Raw genomic sequence first — 19,818 nt, 5'->3', positions numbered from 1 at the left:
AGCTGCGGCAATACCAGATCTTTAACCCACTGTGCCAGGGCCAGGGGATCAAATCTGCGTCCTGGTGCTACAGAGATACCAAAGATCCCTTTATGCCACAGCAGGAACTCCTAAATCGCATTCTTGATAAGCTTATTTATTATGAGAGATGTTCTCCTAGTAAATTTGAATTTTATACTAATTGGAATTCTAGGAGAAATTTTCAGTTGAAAAACAACTTAATTTTCAGGACTATTACATAATATCTTCTTACTTAGCTGAAAAATCACTTAGTTAATAGGAACTGTTTAAAATACCAGTAAGGTATTTTAGAGAAAACCAATCTCCATGTGCTTATAAAGGAAGAATAGTGTCAGTAAAATTCTTCAATTTTACTCTAATGGTGTCTGCTAAAAACACTTTCAAAAAATGTTCCAGATGCAGAAGAACCAGGCTTCTATTTATTACAAACCTGATTTCAGAAAACAAAGCCTAAAAGTGCTTTAAGAAAAAGGAATCTGTCAGACAATCGGATGTAAAATTTACTCATTTCCCACATATTGATCTGTTCATTTAACACATAAAAAAACATCAGTGTGGCTACCTTGAGAATATAATGAATAAAATCATATTATTTGGGTTTCTCTGCTTAATATGATATGGCAAATTATAAGCATTTTCAGCAACATCTCCAAAACACTTCAGAACCAAAACTTCTTAAACCAAAGCTCTGGAAATTGTGTTTACCGGATTTAGGTGGTGGCATATCTGGTTTTGCTGTGGTTTGGGGTTTAGGAAGTAATTGCTTTGGTGGTTTTGAATCTGAAGAAGAAAGGTGCTATAATTAGTGTCATATCAGAGCTGTGAATGTCAAGATTAATGTTACTTACACACTGTTTTCCTAGTTACAGATCAAGGTACTGAAAGTAGTGATTACCAGGCTAGATTTGAGGTACATCTGTTGTACGTGTAATTTTAGGTCTTTTGGACGGTTTTGACGCTAAAGAAAAAGGTATTAAAAATTAGCATGGTCATGGCTGAAACTGTCATAATTAAGGAAACATATGCTCAAAGATACTATATAAATTCAGTGAATATACAACATAATTAATTCTTGGGAAAGGTGTGAAATTATTCCATCTCTATTGATATTTCTGAAAAAAAAATCTTTAGGAAATATTCAAAATGTGTCTTTCAGCAAAAGTAAGGAGAACTACAATAACACTTTCTTTCCGTGTAAGTAATTTTTAAAATAAGTATAATAGTTCTATTTCTTAATTGATAGGGTTTTTCAGTATAAAAACAGTAAGGTAAAAAATTTTAAACTTGCCTAGTAGGAAACCAGGAAAATAATCATAAATACTTGAAATTATACATAATGATACATGGTTATTGATTTCTAGAATTTTCTAATGTAAAACAGTGACAGATTTATTGTGAATGCTGAGAAACTACAATGAAATAATTATAATCAAACATAACTGAAAACCATAAAACCAGTTTGAGACTTTTAATGTTCTCAGGTTACTAAGACCATTACTATTTTTATCTTGTACCCTAGACCAAGAACAGTGTGTGTGTCTTTGGTTATCAAAACGTACTCAAAAACATTCTTCGAAGAAACAGAAAAGCTGAAAAGGCCATTCATTATATTTCATGCAGCTTTTTAAAAGGGAGAGGACTTTACAAATTGAACAGGTAGAGCAATGAAATGGAAATCACAGCACTGGAATAAAATGTTGCCATTTGTCAAGTCCAGGGTGAGCACAAAAGCCCCTGAGAAAGAGTAGATGGTTTTCTCAACACAAGGACACCTGTGATGGAAAGACATAGCATTTATGGAAAACCAGGAAGTTGTGTCCAAAATCACAGATCTTCCCTGAATAAGCACACAGAATTCTAGAAGTTTCCTATCTTCAGGCTCTTCAGACCCAGATAGGAAACATGAGGGAAGGCATGAAACAAAACTGTGATGGTGTGCAGAGCAGCAGTCATGCCTGGGTGGAAAGCAGGAAAAGCAAAATGACAACTTGGGAAACAATTGGAGGAGAGCAGAATTACCGACTGTGGGCCCCAAGGGCTCCGGCTGTACCGTAGCAGGTTCCAGAGCTATAGAGGCAAAACCCAAAAATACCGATTATGTCAAGAAGTGGCACCTTGAGGAAGGAAAAATTCTTCAATTTTACTTAAGTGGTACTTTTTTCTGAATGTAATTTTCCTTTTTATTTTTTTCATTTGCCCCTCATCTCCCCATTGCTCTCCCACTCCTCATCTGCCATGAAAATGCATCTCCTCTAAGATTTTCAGGGTGACCTACTTTAATGGTCCACTTAGTGGGCCAGTTTATTGCTGTGTGAACTTAATAGCTATAAATAAAATATTAGCATGCACTCCTAAAATGTGAATATAGAAAGTTTAAATAGAAAAATCAACTATACTATTTCCTAAAGCCCAGCTCTTTAGGTAGAAAGTAGCTACTATATCAGAAACTGTATATCCCGTTTTCTAAGTTAATTGGAACCCTGAATATCACATTTACCAGGTTTGGACTTGGGCACATCTGGACTAGGTGTGGTTTTAGGGCGGGGGCGGGGACGGCGACCTGGTCGTTTCGTCTTTGGTGGAGCTAAAGAAAGAAAATCAGCTAGTTAACACACAAATGGTGGCTCTACACACTGACAGACAACCCCGTGTATATCTTGGAAACACACTGAAGCCCTTTGGTTTATTGCAGGTACATATTCTTTTGTTTTGCAATCTTCTATCATTATTTACCCAATTTAAGGAGGTCTTGAATAATGATTATCTTGCCAAATATTTATAAATAACTGTTCAAGAGATCTATTCTTCTATTTTGAGCTGGAAAATTCATAACTTTGTACAGCTTGGAGAAGACAGTCTTGTACAATTTTTGAAAGTATGTATTTAACAGGAACAAGATAAAAGTTACACTTAATAAGGCACTGGAGATAAAGATTAAAATTTGGCCTAAGCTTCAAAAAGAAACATTTTTCACTTAGCACTTGAAAAATCTCCAAATCAGTAACATGTGTAAAAAGACTTTGATTCAGAAATTATTTCAGGAAAGGCAACTTTTAATGACTGAGGTATAGTTTTTAAACTATAGGATTTAACAGTTTTCTCTGAGAGAAGAGAGAACACACACACACAGAAATGGACATTAATAAACAAATCCATTACTTGTGAGCCTGTTAATAAAGACACCAGCAATCAGGACAAGAGGAAACAAAGGTAGGTCACTCACTGCATTACCTAATGTTGTTGAAGGTTTGGTTCCCAGTGTTCCAGGTTCTAAGACTGCATGAAAAATGATCAAGAAAGAATCAGAATCAAAGGAAAAATGATGAACTTTATTGAAATATGAAAAATACTTAACTTTTAATTACTAAGTTGAGCCAACATAAATGGTGAAATTTTTATCCATATGAGAAGTTCATTTTTATATGATTCCTGTGTTTTCAGACAAAATGAACAAAACTATAGCCAGAGAGTTAAGTTTGGAAAGAAAAGTGGAAAAAAAAAGGCATGATTTTCATTTGGGAGATGTGAATGCAATAAAGCAACCAACAGCTCATGTTATGAAGGAAAATATGGGTAATTGGCTAAGATGGCACTAGCAGAACACATGTTTTGCTCTCTTGAAGAAAAAGAAGCTGTAAAGATTGGAGAAAATTTTTCTATTTCTCTTGTTTAATGAATTTCCAAGGGACACATCAGGACATTTAGATCTGGAAAGACCATAATGCTTTTCAAGAAAATTTGCAAATATTAGAGTTTTGAAAGTAAGAAAAAGACCTCCAAGAGTGAAAACATAAATATGTCCTAGGGAAGCCATGGTTCTCTATGGGAAATAACCAGATTAAAAGCAGCACAGGACACAGTCCTCAAGTATAAGGAGGGACAGCAGGGAATGTGACAAGCTAACATCCGGATGGCTTTCATGGCTGTCTCAGAGCCTCTGCTTAGATAAGCACAGGCAGAGAGTTTATCTTCTAGCAAAAATGGCTGAGAGAGAGATCTGAAGGATAACGAAGAAATAATTTTTTAAAAAGCTAAAGCTAAAGTTGAACTCAGAGGGTGTGAAAGAAAGACCATTCTTTTCTACTCACTAAAGTAAACTCCATTACCTATTGGCGGTGGTGATGGTGGTGGGGTCTCAGGTTCCGGGGCTGCAATGAAAGTGAATATTAGCCAAGGTGATGCTGACAAGCACCATCTAAAGTAGAGATGAAAAGTCCTTTTCATATGAGAATTCTCTCACTGGTGATCATGTTCAACTGCCTTATGGAAAAAAAATCTCAATCACCCCACAGTGTCTCCACAAACCAAAGCAGAAGAAAGAATTGAGAATTATAATTTTTGGTGTTGATTTTTAGCTATTTTCCCCATACTGCCTCTGGTGCCTTTTTGACTTTAAAAGGAGGTCAGGGTGGCCTCTTGGAGGTCGTTCCCCTGCCACCTTGTTTTAATGCAGGAGAGTCAGGTTCATCCAAGGAAACGGGAAGAGAGAGCAGACCCATCAGACCTGCAACCACGTTGAAGCTCTGTTAGTTCTGAACGATTTTCAGCCTGATTGGAGATCAGACTCTTTTGCAAAAAACCGGAATTCAACTATGGTCTAAAAAGGTCCACAGGTGTTCATATGATATTCCTCATATTTACTAGCATGTACTGAACAAAGTGATTTACATATGAGATTTATTCCATTTAAATTAGTAAAGCAATAGAAGTCAGAAAATAATCTCAGATTTCACAAAATGCTGAATATACTGAATAACATTATTATCTAAATATTCTGACAGTTAACAAACTCTCCAATGTCATTCAGACTGCAGAAAGTAGATTATTCTTCATGGTGAATATGGTTTGGTAAAAATCTCTGTCTGGGGTTTTTAAAGGATCGTCCAATAGGATTCTTTTTCTATAGAACAAAAAGAATTGTTTTCTTTCAGAAAGAAAATAAAAAAAGGAACTCAATTTTTGAAATATAAAAGTAAGGACTTTTTGAACTTTTTTCATATAGAAATTAATTAATATCGTGCTCTTGACCAGCTTAACAGAATTTAAATAATTCTGTCCTTAATATTACTTTTATTACATTTACCAGAGTTATCACTGATATTGCTGCATGGGTGGGTGTGGAAAGCTTTGGGGAAGCAAGTAGTGACTCTTTAGCAACTAAAAAAGAAAATATGATGATAAATAATTCAGATAGAGAATTTTCATTTATTCTGAAAGCAAGGCATAATGGCACAAAGTGTTACCAAAAGGTGGCATCATTCATCAGAATGTCTGTGGCCAGAAAAGAGTTCTGACTTCTCAAGAATTTGTCAGAAATAGATAATAACAACGGCAAAGTTGTTGTGGTGTATCAGATAGAAGTGCCTTAAGCAAAGTAAAAAGTGTGTGTGAGTGAGAGAAAGGGGCAGGGAGTAGAGGAATCTAAAGGTCTCAGATGCTACAGGAGAAAGGGAAAATAAATAGTAAATATCAGTAATTAAATACAATAAGTATCAAAAAAGAGCTATATCTGAAAACAGCAAAAAACAATATACTCTTGAAACGTCAAGATTTTCATTCATGTTTTAATTTCTACAAAGCTGCCTTCTAAAAGTGTGAAAAAGTAAGATTTACTACTTGTAGCATCTTTTCACAAAGATTAAAGAATGCTGTCTTTATGAAGAAAAATCAGCATTTATGAGTTCTAGAGACTAAGACCAAATAGGTATGGAGCCCCATCAATGACGCTTCCAATTTACCTACATATAAATATATTAAAGTCATTGTTTATTAAAAGCAAATATATCTTCTGATAAGAATTACTCTATTTCATAGCTTTAAGGTCTTATGGATAAAGGTATAAAAATGGTCCATAAAAAAGCTGAGTGATAGCCAAATAACTATACCACTCACCTCAGCACAAAACAAAGAAAACTAAAACTTGCTCATGGATCTGTGACTAGTAATGAGTACAATTTATAACTCCATCCACTGTGTCAGAGAACTATGTACAACAAACTCCTGTAATTGGACGTCTCTCCCTTTTTTTCAAGTTAATTAAAAACTTAAAGAGCCGAATGTCACTACAATCTTAATGATTAACTAAGAAAGAAACGATTCTTACTGAATAAGGCAGAAAAGTTGGGGCATGGAAGATGGCTGGGATTTTCAAGAAAAGCACTGGATTCTGCTTATAAAACAAACCAAAACCAAAAACCAAACCAAAACCCACAGTTTTCACTTGTTAGTTTAACCACAAAGGAAAACCACAGGAAAAGCAGCCTGTGTGGAAAGTGAAATGGAAAAAGAGGCGAGTATGAGGAGAGAGACGGGAAAAGCAATGAATGACTCAAAACAAACAAACAAACAAACAAAAAAACCCAACAACTTTTGGTGGTTCATTTGCTCTCTTGGACCTTAGCTGGGAACAAAAACCTTCGGCAGAGCTATAATGGTGGCTGCCATAAAATAATACATTTAAAAAAGCTAAAACCCAAACAATGGTTTGCAGACATCAGGTCATTACTCTGTGTTGTCTCAGACCATTCAAAAGTCCACTGAGTTGGTTTAAGTTTAGGTGCAGATTCTGAAGTGGTAATACTTGCTATTAGATGAAAAAGTGTGGCTATTCCTTGGTGATTAGAAGGTAGACATCAAAGGACAATAAAGTCATTATCTTCCAAATAATTTCCAAAGGAAATGTCAAATTAAGAAATCTTTTTGCTCAAATACCCTAGAGTGATAAGAGCACACTCTCCCACCCTAACTTGTATTCATGAATTTCCTCTCAGAAATCTTTATTTTTCAGAAAACACTTAACTTGATAGTATAATTTATCATGAATAAATGGTAATCAACATTTGGAGCATTTTTTAATGTTTTAAAATTCTATCATCTAATAACAGAAGTTATTAGATTGGAGAAACATTTATTTAAAGTTCTGACCCAAACATAGGGTAATACTTCTTGATCTGCTTGGTAATAGCCCCAAAGAATTGGTAATACTCCCCTAAATACAGAATAAATATAATTGTTTCTACCTTATTCCAAAGTCCTCTGGGCATAATTTAAAAATAAATTAAAAAATAATTTTTAAATGTACCTTAAAATCTTCACTCAGAGAGCTGTCAGAGTCCTTTGATTTAAACTGCTAGGGTACTTACATTTTATTAGCTATGCTCTCTCTCCTAATTGCCCCTCTGAATAAGAATCCTTCATTCCATTTCTCTGACTTGGAAACCTCACTCACAGAGGCAACATCAACTCTGCTTCCTTTGCCTAATCCCCAATTTCCTTCTGCCCAAGGCCTACAACAGCTGGAAATCTCACTGCCTCTTTGAAAAGAGCCATGAGGTTCTGTTTCTCAGCAGTTACATTTTTCTGCCTTACCCATTTCATTACAAAAAACCAAATATGCTCAATTAAGTAGAAAATCTCTCGCTTTAATAATCCCATTTTGTAAACATACATTAACGAAAAATCCATTGAACAGTACAGTGAGAAATATATTTCTCTCAGAGCTAAGGTGTTAAAAGGTTGACAAAAATGATGAGTTGTGACAAAGCTCCCCACATACAATCTTACAAATCAATATTTAAGACTGCAATATAGATTCTGGAGAGAGAGACACAATGAAGATCTATCTGATCATTAAATATAACCTGCAATATTTATGCAGGGGACTGTCTCTGCTTTTAATTACATACACAGAATAACCTCTCCTAGCCAAAAAAAAAAAAAGCCTTTTTTTTTCTTTAGCAAAACGCCATTAATATCTCCTGGGAACTAAACAGAAGTCAGGGTTCAGAAATCAACCCTCATTTAGAAAGAAGTCATAGAACATTAGGAGAATCGTGCAGCCTGAGAATGGAGAAGCCCCCAAACAAGGCAGGATTCTTAGGAGATGGAAAGTCTTCTTCACTTTTCAGCTGAAAGGCTACTGTTCAGTATCATCAGAATTCCAATCAGCTTTGCCACTGGAAACTATTCTGCAGTCCTAGACAAGAGAGGTCTCAATCATTCACATCACTCTATTCTGTGTTTTCTCTGTGATGGCCATGAGCATAATGAGCCACCACATAGTTCACAGCCATGCTATGATAATATCAGATGAGATGGCTAAAATGAGGTCATTTCATCTTATTTTTGTTCTTTTCATGGAAATTTGTGTCAAATAAGAAAATGCAAATCAGAAGTTCTTGCTCCAAAAAATGGCATAAAATAATTTTCCAACCCTAATTTTGGAATATCAAAAGAAAACTCATGGTAATTACCAGGTTTGGTGTGTGTCACTTCTGGACTGAGAGGAATTTTAGGTTTCAAAGAAATAAATGGTGTTTTACTGGGAGCTGGAAAAATAAAGAAACAATGTCATCGACAAATTGATATGTAGGCATTTCAGCATCTAAAATCACAAAAGGAAAATCTATACTTTAAGTGGAATAAACCTATCATCTTGGATGATTATGGAAATATCCCATTAAAATATTAATTCAAAGAATAGCATTTAATAAAATACAGTAAGACATTTTCATCTGGTTTGAGAAAACATTTCAAGAAAAATAGCACTGCAACTAGTTGCCCTAACTACACAAAGTGAGACAATGATTTTAATCCATGCTTAAAAAAAACACCAAAATCAGTGTAATGATTTTACACATTATTTCACATTTTTCAGGCACATCTAAGTCTTTAAACACCAGAAAAGAGAAATATTTTAAAATTAATATTTACTGATAGGCATAACACTATGGTCTGTGGCATAGAGACATTTTACTAACACCATAATAGAAAGCTATTTTTCCAAATGAAGTCTGAAGTTGAACTTGAGGGCCTTACTCAAAAATATGGAGAATTTTTAAAACAGTGATTTGGTAGAAGATGAGAAAGTGTCAATGGTTTAACAGCTTTCCAAGGTACAGGATGCTGTCTCAATGCTGAATTCACATCTCCTAACTAAAGGGCCAGCTATCCAAAACCATGAAAGCCATGGGGCTGTTGTACACACACTTGAAATGATCCAATAACAATAGAGATCAAGATGTTACATATAAGTTGGGACACTGGACTTTCCATGGAGAAATGAAGAAACACATCTACTAAGGACATATTGTTACCCAGTGTTGTCCATGTAGGTTCAGGGCTTTTAGAAATTTTAGATGTAATTATTCCAGGACGTGTGGTTCTTTCTGGTGATGGAAAGGAAAAACAAATTAAAATATTCTAGAAACAATAAAGAACATCCTTCAAAGAGGAACTGAATGACCCTTTTAAAATCTTGCCATATTTAGTCAGTGTTTATAGTAGTAAAGTGAGTAAAAGTTTGGGAAATAATTTTTAAACTCGCTCATAATAGTGTAGGCTATGAAAAATTGGAATAAGCAATGGAATAAGCACAATGAAGTTTGCTAAGCATGTTCTTAGTGTATTATTTGGCAATGAAGAATATCACCTCTAGGTTGAGAAAAAACTTCTCCCTGAAACTCTGTGCCATAATATATGCTGTTTCCCTCTTCTTTTCCTCCAAGGAGCATATTTTGAGGCTTATACTTCTGACTCTTACTTTCCTTTTCTGAGCTTCTACACAAGTATTACAGTCTCACAAGCAGGTTATATAATCTTTTGCTGCTCTCATTGTTTATGATATGTCATTTTTTGAAGATTATGAGCAATTGGAAAGGCAGAGTCATGCCCTCTCCCATCTCAGCCATTGCCTGAGTGCAAAACAGGAAACAAAGCAGGCAACAAAAACAAGGAACTGTCAGTCTAATAAACACTTAAATATAAATGCATGCCAGGAAAATAAGTCACACTATGTATCACTATGACAACATGACTAGTTTCAACGTTTATACCCAAATTCACATGTGAGAACACCATGGATATAATTTTCAATAAAAATCACATTAAAACGGTATGATTTTTGATATATTGCATTAATTATTCATCTTCAGTTAATTTCAAATTTTATGAAGCATCTTTAATCTATAGAATCATATCACTTTTTATGATAAGGAGATGGACATTATTTATTTAGAATTAAACATCCTGAAAGGTTAAAAGAGACAGTTATTTACCAGGTTTAGTTCTTGGTATTTTAGGCCTGAGGCGTCGTTTAGGTGTAGAAGGGATAGATGTAGTTTGCAGGGGAGCTGAAAGAAGATTTAATATAGCTTTGATAACTGATTTTTCTCATGGGTCAGTCTGATTATAACTATAAACTCGTAAACTTCACGAGTACAAGAACTGCTTTTTTTTCTTTGTATCCTTAGAATGCCCAGCACTGTGTTTTACATAGAATACGTGCTCAATAAGTAACTGTTGATTGGACCCAAAAAGAATTAAATGTCTATGTGAAAATCAAAGGTACATTGTTCAGTTAAATGTACAGAAACAGAGCACCCTTGAGGGATCGAACCCACTCCTCATGGATCTTAGTCAGGCTCCTTAACCGCTGAGCCACGACAGGACTCCAGAACTTCTTTAATTCTGTAGATCACACCTAACCTCACCAGAAGTGAAACATGAATAATTTAATTATTCCAATAATTTTCTATTATAGAATATAGGTTGTGTTACTCTCTTTTACTCATCTTTCTTTATCTTGTCCAGGACTGCAGACACTGCTTGGTGCTCTTTGTACTTCAAATACTTTGAGAAAAACAGTCCCACCAAGGGGCATCTAAATATGTTAATTAAAGGTAATATATTTTAAAATAATTATCATCCATCATTTTGCTGCCATTTTCTGGTTGGCATGTTTGCAAGCAGTTTAGAAAGGAAATAATTCTTTAAAATATGTTGAAATAATTCTTCAACATAATGGATTGTTATGTTGTACACAGGAAACTAATGTTATATATTAATTTTAGCTCAATTAAAAAATATATATAGAAACCAAGACAATGGAAATTCTTTGAGGATTATCAGAAAGCTAAGGGATGATGGATAATGCAGCTCTTTGAAGAATTTCATGGTAGAGGAGGAAGGGAAATATTTACTATTGAAAATATTCTGAAAAGGGCAACATGGCTGATTCGTTTTGTCACTTCATCTCTTCTTTCAACTATACAAACGTCATTAGTTACCAGATGTTGTAGGTTGCATTTCAGGACTGGTAAAGATTTCCAGTTCTGGAGGAACGAATGGTGTTTCACTTGGAGCTGAAAACACAAACACCCCATCCCAACAAGTAATTTTGGTTAAAATGAGGTATTTGAAGAGTTTCAACATGCTTTTAGATGGTGTTACCAAGCACATGCTAAAGGACATGAATAAGGACGAAAAATGCATGTGGTCTTGAAAGCTGGTGGATGAAATGATAATTAAAAGGGAGGGAAAAGGAAAGAATGAAATTGTTCAGTAGCTGACTCCAGGCAGCCTCAGTGCATGGAAGAGAGGTCATACAGGCCACAGACATGGAGATGGGATGAGATGGTGATGAAGATGTCCATGCAGTTTTCAAAGCTTTTCATTCCTTCAAGGATGGAAAAAATATCATCTATTATGGTTCAAAAAAAAAAAAAAAAAAAGAGAGAGAGAGCCCAAAATGGAACATAAGATGCCTGCATTGTAGGAAAAAATATATGTATATTATATTCAGAAATAGGAAAGAAAGAAACGATTAGATGTGATGGAATGAAATGGTCATTTGGAAGAAAGGCATTCACATGGATTTTCTTTTGATGGAAAACAAAGTACAATTTTTCTGTTAAAAACATTACCCAGTGTTGCCCTTGGCTGTTCAAGAGTTCTAGAAGTTTTACGTGGGAGAGAATCCAGAAATGGATCGCTTGTTGCTGTTGGAATAAATGTCAACATTTATAAAAGCAGTAGAAGGCCCCAGGAATAAAATACAAATTCATGAGTAATAAATTATGCCTCAAATGGGGAAAAATATCAAGAACATTTGAGAGATTGCTGACCAACATTTTCAAACTAGTGATTCATTAGGAGTTTAAGATGAACTCATTTTAAAAAACATACATACTTCAAACATTACAAAATGTGATAAAAGAGTTCTTCCTATATTCAACTTGTTTTCAACTTATTTTTCTTGTTCCGTCCCTCTGTTTCTTAACTGCTAACTGAAACTACTCTTAGCATCTTAGCATTCTCTTTATTTTTATTTTATTTTTTTAAGGGCCGCACCTGAAGCACATGGAGGTTCCCAGGCTAGGGGTCTGATTGGAGCTGTAGCCACCAGCCTATGCCACAGCCACAGCAACGTGGGATCCGAGCTCCGTCTGCAACCTACACCACAGCTCACAGCAACACTGGATCCTTAACCCACTGAGCAAGGCCAGGATCGAACACGCAATCTCTTAAATTTTTAAAATTTTCTGATGCTATTTTAAATTATTTGCCTTTATTTATCATAGCATACATAGAGCTAAGTCTACACATGCAAAAATTACCAGATGTATGTCTCTGTGTGGCAGAGACCAGTCTTATCCACATTGAATCTCTTGCAGTACCTAGTAAGTGCTAAATAAACACTTGCTCAAAGGGATGATTAGACTGAGTTAAACTCACTGTATGGATCAGTAAGTGAATACCAAAGATTAGACCCAATTATATTTCTATTGACAAATGAATGACAGGATTGCTCTAGAATAGCATTTCTACCCTCGGCACTATTGCTCTTTAGGGTTGCATAGTTCTTTGTTGGGGAGCTGTCCTGTACATAGTAGGGGTTTAGCAGCATCCCTGGCCTCTACCCACTGTTAGCAATACCTTCCCCAACTGCGACAAACAAAAATATCTCTAGCCATGGTAGAATATTTTTGTGTGGGGGCAGGAAAAGGGAGAGGTGGAGGAAAAAGAGTAAGACCACCCCCACTGGGGAAACGCAACTCTAAGGAAAACTCTTTAGGAATCTAAAGCCATTTTAGAATGATTCTGAACAGTAGAGTGATAGACCATTTTGTCACTCTGCCTCAGTGGCAACCTAATCTATCTGCATCTCCCACATGTGGCAGAGTTTATTTCCTGATGGATGTGAAGAAATAATCTCTCAATGGGAGAAGTGGGTAGAATTCATCTCCCTGGCACAGACTGCCACACCTCTTCTGGGGACCTCTAGAAAGTGCAATTTTTCCCTCTGCAAAAATGAAAGGGAGAAAACCAGATGCCGTATTGTCAGCACACCTGGCATCTAAAACAAGAGTTGAGAGGCTAGGTATACCTGTGTGGGGCTCTGCTATTTCAGGCTCATCTGATGTTGTAGGGCTTGAGAAAACATCATAAGCGGCTTTTAAAAGAAAAGGTAAAAGAAAAGAGAAGCTGTTAGTTTTGATTAGTTTTAAAAGATTTCATGACACATTTCAGTGCTGGCAGAGGAGGGCAGTTTGATGTAGGTGCTAGGGAGCATTGGCTGTGGGCTACTGGTCTTGTCACCCATGTGTAAGCAATCACCAGGACTTGTCTCTCCTCCTTCTCGCCCTAAACTAAAGGCTTTTATGCAGCGAGCCCTGACTCTGGCCTCTAGGGTGATGTGAACATGGTGCGGTATGTTTACATGAAGTGGTGCCAGCTCTAAATCAAATAGCTTCAAAGAGCATAATATAAATGGAGTCAGAAGGCAATTTAAGGAGAGATTTCCAAAGAAGGAAATAGCAGTCATGTTGAGGTGATTTGCACAAAGTCTACTGCTTGGTCTTTCTACTTAGTAAAATTTACCATCATTATATCTAGATAGCACTTTACAGTTTGCACAATACTTCCTCATACATCAGCTTATTTAGCTCTGTTAATATCCCTGAGAAATAAGCAAAGTAGACATTAGCCTCATGAATCTCCATTTTTCTAGATAATGAACTTGAGATTCACTGGCTTGAAGGTACTTGCTAGTGGTCCCACACTAGGATCATCAAATTCTGCGTATTTCCCATTCCATCAGCAGGGCTAGGAATGGCAGAGTTAAGACCAGCTCCTTCTGCTCACACTGTCATTCCTACCATTTTACCTAGAGGCAGATTTCTCTCTACATTCCTCCTTGAAGTCAGGAGCCTCCTATAATCTGGATGGATTTAAAAAATAAACTGTATAGTCTATATAATGAAAAGTAGGGTGACCTTAAAAATACAAGTTGATTTTAATATAGGATAATTTTCATGTTCACTTAAGAGTTGAATCTGCAAGCAAAAATAATATCAAAATTACAACGTTCTCATTTGGGTACAAAGAGCTTTCACCATGATAATGAGAGGTGTAGAGGAAGCATACGCTGTCATGAGGCAGGTATTACTTTCCTTGCCCATTGAAAATGGCTGTACAGAGATAAACTATAAAAGGAGGAGCTCACAGGAAAATTTATGCAGTGGGGTGCCTTGTAATTCAGTGACAATGTAATGATTTTTAATCATTGCTTCTGAAGCTGTCAGAAAGATGAGACCAGACCATGTGGCACATTCTGATATGCAGAGAGGGTAATTTATATTGTACTACATAGTAAAGAGGTAGGACTTATATTTGTTTGTGCAAGTGAATTTACTGCTTTGCAAAATCTTCAAAAAGAAAAACAATATTATGAGTTAAAATATGTAAATATCCTGAGAGTAAATCCATTAGTTTCCTTTAGCCTAGCTCTAGTTTTAAAGGGTCAGATAAGAATGACTCATCTTTTAAAGGACAAAAATGTTGGCAGTTGCTGATCTTGGGTTCGCTTTAAGCCAATTTCAAAGCACGAATCCAGCAAAGTCAGCTCACTCTAACTACTAAATAAACTGGAAAACATTACCAACTTATATTTAACCCTCTGATACTAGGTAAGAAAATGTAAATTCATAGACAATTTATTTATATTGTTGCTTTTGAAAAATACTGTGACTGTCTTTATCCTAACTCCAACATTTCCCTTCCATTTAGTGACGAGGGACCAACTTTCTTATATTCTGTATTTTTATTCCAAGAGATTATATTTATCCACCCTCTTTGTACCTCTTCTCTGTATCTACAATGCCCTTCCATTCTGGGGGTTCAAGCCAGGCTGCCATCCTCCCTCAAGTTATTCCCAGAAGGCACTATTGTGGAGAAAGAAACCCTCCTTTCATCCTCCTCCTGCAAATGTGACTCATGTCTGAACCATCCCAAATGTCAGGGGCCTCTTACTTCTAAATGTTTTCTTAAATCTTAAGATTAAAATTATACATTTGCCAGTAGCCTTGGTCCCTGATAGTTCTAATTTCTGGAGTTTCTGAGTGTTGAGTGCTAAAAACACAGAAACACCACTTGCTGGAATTTGTATGTTGTTTGGTATCTCTGAGAAACACACAACAACCTGATTTTATTCCTGGATTAAACACTACTTTTCAGCTCTGAAGTAATGGATGTTAGAGGAGAGGACAGTGTGGAAAATGGAGTTCTCTAAAAATCAACCACTCCTGATCTCTTTTTTTAAAATTCAATTTGTTTTTGGCTACACCCATGGTATGTGGAAATTCCTGGTCCAGGAATCGAGCCTGAGTCAGCAGCAGTGGCAACACCATATCCTTAGCCTGCTGAGCACCAGGAAACTCCTTGATTTCTTTATAAAACTCTTATAAATGTACTTCTTTCTATACCAGAATAAAATTCAGGAAATGGTTAAGTATCGCTGGTTTTTAAAAGGCTTCTCCAGCTATAACATTGATAAATAGTTAAGGGTAAACTCTTCTACTTTTTAGCATCTCCACATGCAATCATGTGTTGCTGTTTAGAGGCAGACATCATCTATCACCAATGTTTACTTCAATGGGTGAAGTGCTGCAGCTAATTGACATTAAGCACTATTTCCAACCTTGAATTCATAGAACATAAATCATACCAAAATTTGTAGGAGAAGTGTAATGCAAATAAAATAGGTAGCTCAATTCAAAGGGTATGAAAAGAAATATTAGTTTCTTTCAAAAAGTAGTAATGGCTTATAATCATGATAACTAAATTTTACTTTTTATATTTTTCAGAGAAAAATATTAATTATATTTTTCACACTACCATTTGCTCATTTGCTTATAACTTCCTAAAACAAAATTGCTAAATTATGTTGTATTGGTTGTACATTTTATTTTTTCTTAAAAAAGCTGATTAGATGCAAATTCTATAATAAAAATACTTTGATATTGCTCTGGAAACATGTGATGGCACACAGACAAGGTAGTTCCAATTATCAAAAATTCCTAAATTTATTTTATTCAAATTCTGTGAATATTAGTAACTATGCGAAAGATACTTTTTTTTTCTTTTTTTTACTATTGGACTGTTTCTAAATTTATTATATTTAAATTGTAGTATAATTGATTTACAATGTTGTGTTAATTTCTGGTATATATCAAAGTGATTCATACATATATGTATATTTCTTAGTCACATTCTGTTCCATTATATTTTATTACAAGATATTAAGTGAAGTTCCCTCTGCTATACAGTAGAACCTTGTTGTTTATCCTTTTTATATATAGTAGTTTGTATCTGCTAATCCAAGATACCTAATTTATCTCCCCCCTTTCCTCTTTGGTAACTATAAATTGGTTTGCTATGTCTGTGAGTCTGCTGCTGTTTCATAAATAAGTTCATTTGTATCATTTTTTAAGATTCCACATGTAAGTGATATCATATGATCTTTATCTTTCTCTGTCTGACTTACTTAGTATGATAAATCTCTAGGTCCATCCATGATGCTGCAAATGGCCTTATTTCATTCTTTTTATGGCTGAATAATATTCCTTTTTAAACACAAATTCTTAGCTGAAAGACCTCATCTTTTTAAACACAAATTCTTTTTATGGCTGAATAATATTCCTTTTTAAACACAAATTCTTAGATGAAAGACCTCATCTTTTTAAACACAAATTCTTAGATGAAAGACCTCATGACCTCATTAGGATAGAAATTGTGCCTGTCATGCTCTTTATGCACACAAAGGTTTACTACAGAGCCTGAAACATGAGGAGACTCAATGGAATTAATATGCAATATTTCTACTACAATGAACAAATAACAATGAGTTTGACAGGTGGGTGTGGTTTATGCCCTTAGTAAGGATGAGAATAAATTAATAGATTCTTTAATTATTTCATAACAGATACACGTGTGCACACAAATCTCTTCTCTCCTAAACAGCCACCTGTCATATGCTTATGTGTCCATACCCTATCATGGAAATAGAATCCTAAACACATATAGGAAGACTCAAGAGGAAAATACAGCAGGACCATCAATGTGTAGTTGGATGAGAAAAGTATTTATAAACACCACATGCAGTGTTCTCAATACCATTTAAATAAGCAAATAATGCTCTCTTCAGTTCATAAAAAAATAAAATGCCTTTCTGGTTGGCCTTGAAATTTGTGAAAATACTGACTTCAAGAAAATGCTCATGAAATGAAACCAAAATCTGAGGATGTAAACCTCTAAGAGGCCCCAGTAAAACTGTAAACCATCTGTTAAACTTGAATTCTATGTTCCTGATCTCAGAACACCATTACCATCATTTATTCCTATTTTTTCTCCTCTCTAGGGCTTAATCCAGTTGGGTGGGCAAGATCTATGCTAATCAACACCTTATAGGCAGATAAAAAAATCCAAATGTAGAGTTCAACCTCTTTTCAACCACTGTAAACAAACCACCTACGGCCAAAACTTTCCAACTGCTATACCACTCCTTGAGCTGTTCACCACTTCAGCTTTCAAGTCTTTAAATAATTTATAGACCTTAAGTGCATATAGCAATTTAGTAAAGTTCTACAAAGTACTGAAAGAAAGAAACACTGAAATTAATTAGTAATGAACTCCTAAAGGGAGCTCCCAATGTGGGTTCTAATGAAAAGACAAAGGCAAACTATCCTCTGTTCTATCAAGGGACATCTATAAAGATAACTGTTTATTGTTCAAGGGGAAGTAATTATGCCAGAAGGAACTGTCATCTTAGTAATAAGTTACGGTACACTTAGAGGGAAAAGTCAGTCTGGGCATGGTAGGGGGGGGTGGAAACTGGCAGTAGAGTTTTCCAAAGACAAAAATAAACACATTGGATCATCTTGGTTATATAAGGAGACTGTTTCCTATTTGATTCAGGCTTCAAATCCTTCCTGGTATAAAATGATGAACTTTTAAAGGGATGAGCAAGTCAATTAAGGCGGCTTAAAACTGGTAGCATTAGCAAGCCAGAGACAAAACAGTGAATTCCATCTTCCTCCTCCAACCATATAAGGGCTGAAGAAATCATGCATCTGCCCTTTCTGGGGAACAATATATACATGGCACTTATGCTGCCTTTTACCCACCTCTGGTGCCATGTAAAACACATGAAGTTGGTCATGGTACCCTGATCTGAGGCAGGGCCTCATAGCCCAGTTTACAGAATGACTCAGTCTCCTACTCTGACCCTACAGTGTTGCCATGTGATTTGATTTACCATCCCTGCTATGGGCTTTATAGGACAGACATTAGGCCTTTCCCAAGGCGTTACAGGGCTTTTTCAACTCGCAGTACATATGTCCTTTCCTTCCTTCTTAAACATTTTTATACAAGTGAAATGAAGACCCCAAAATCATTTGGTATGCCGTATATATATATGTGTGTATATATATATATATATATATATATATAGAGAGAGAGAGAGAGAGAGAGAAAGAGAGAGAATCTTTTTTCTCTCCTGCTTATTTCTATTAATTAATTTCTTATTGTTATTATTATTAAGAATCTTCAGGAACTCAGGAAGTTTGGGATGGGCAGTGTAGTGGGAAGAGGATAGACATTCAATGCAATGGTTTACTGTATCAAGGAAATGATGGAATCATTTCCACTAATGTGGAATCCTTAGTACCATGAATTAGATTAAGTGACTTACACTTTATTTATAAGATATAACAATCCTATGAAAAAAAAATATATTATTTCTACCTTATAGATGGGGAAACTGAAGCTCTAAGAGGTTAAATCACTTGTCTACAGCCACGTAACTGGCAAATTGCTGAGCTGGCTATTAACCAAGTGCTGTCTCACCCTATAGCTCACAGATTAATGATCACGTTCAAAATGAGAATGAACTTCAGGACTGGCCAGCCTTTCTCATAGACCACTTGATGTTTCTTAAACATCTAAGAGAGACATAGTCCTAATACGAACGTTTACTCTGCTATGAATCTATACATTGAAAATTTCAAAAGCTATATGACATCGTTTCACTTTTAACTTGGAGTGGTTTATTGCCATTCAGAGGCCAAATCTCTCATATTATCTCCTTATGACAAAAGAAAATCGTAACTCTTTTTGCTTCTAGGGACTTCTTGAAGATCAATATGATGGTATACATACAACACCTTGAATCTCTTAATAGAAAATGCCAGGCAAATACAAAATTATATTACTCCCATGAAGAGCTACTCTAACAAATCTGTGCACACATATGCAGATGCACAATTCATTGAGGGGTGGAAGGTACTGAGAGCTTTTCTAGAACTCACTCTATAGTAATAGAAATCACAGTCAACTGGCCACCTTCTAATAGACCAACTCCACTGCATAATCAAAAAGATTGATTTCCTGAATGATTATTACAAGCACTTAAGTATTTCTAAAATGTGGCCAACTTTCTTTTAATACAGAACTTATAAATAAGTTTACTTTCTAGCACATAGTTATAGAGTAGATTTTTATAATTTCCTTTTTGTACTTTAAGGAAAATTAGATTTGCCAAGGAAATCAAAATCAATCAATCTTACTTAACTATACCTTAGAGAAGACTTAATACAAAATACAATTCCAAATAATGAGATCACAAAATGCAGCCATAATGAAATATTAGGGCCCATAGGCTAAAAGTGGGAAGAATATGTT

General features: G+C 35.4%; 1 protein-coding gene across 50 annotated transcripts in view; it reads right to left on the bottom strand.

Annotated features, from left to right (window-relative positions):
• ABI3BP (ABI family member 3 binding protein) overlaps window positions 1-19,818 on the bottom strand; it is a 277,390-nt gene that overhangs the window by 104,101 nt on the left and 153,471 nt on the right. For 14 of the 50 annotated variants that reach the window (XM_021070523.1, XM_021070517.1, XM_021070524.1 and 11 more), the window contains 11 exons: window positions 13,187-13,252; window positions 11,724-11,798; window positions 11,088-11,162; window positions 10,077-10,151; window positions 9,117-9,188; window positions 8,274-8,348; window positions 4,110-4,169; window positions 3,253-3,297; window positions 2,519-2,605; window positions 2,041-2,088; window positions 727-801 (listed from right to left, as the gene is read on the bottom strand). In XM_021070523.1, the coding sequence (XP_020926182.1) occupies window positions 727-801; window positions 2,041-2,088; window positions 2,519-2,605; window positions 3,253-3,297; window positions 4,110-4,169; window positions 8,274-8,348; window positions 9,117-9,188; window positions 10,077-10,151; window positions 11,088-11,162; window positions 11,724-11,798; window positions 13,187-13,252 (753 nt within the window). The remainder of the gene's footprint in view (window positions 1-726; window positions 802-2,040; window positions 2,089-2,518; window positions 2,606-3,252; window positions 3,298-4,109; window positions 4,170-8,273; window positions 8,349-9,116; window positions 9,189-10,076; window positions 10,152-11,087; window positions 11,163-11,723; window positions 11,799-13,186; window positions 13,253-19,818) is intronic. The other 36 variants (XM_021070513.1, XM_021070525.1, XM_021070534.1 and 33 more) reach the window with 10 other exon arrangements.

Source organism: Sus scrofa, chromosome 13, assembly GCF_000003025.6.
Source record: "Sus scrofa isolate TJ Tabasco breed Duroc chromosome 13, Sscrofa11.1, whole genome shotgun sequence".
In the NCBI taxonomy this organism is placed as follows: Eukaryota; Metazoa; Chordata; class Mammalia; order Artiodactyla; family Suidae; genus Sus; species Sus scrofa.
This window is presented reverse-complemented; position numbering and strand designations above follow the sequence as displayed.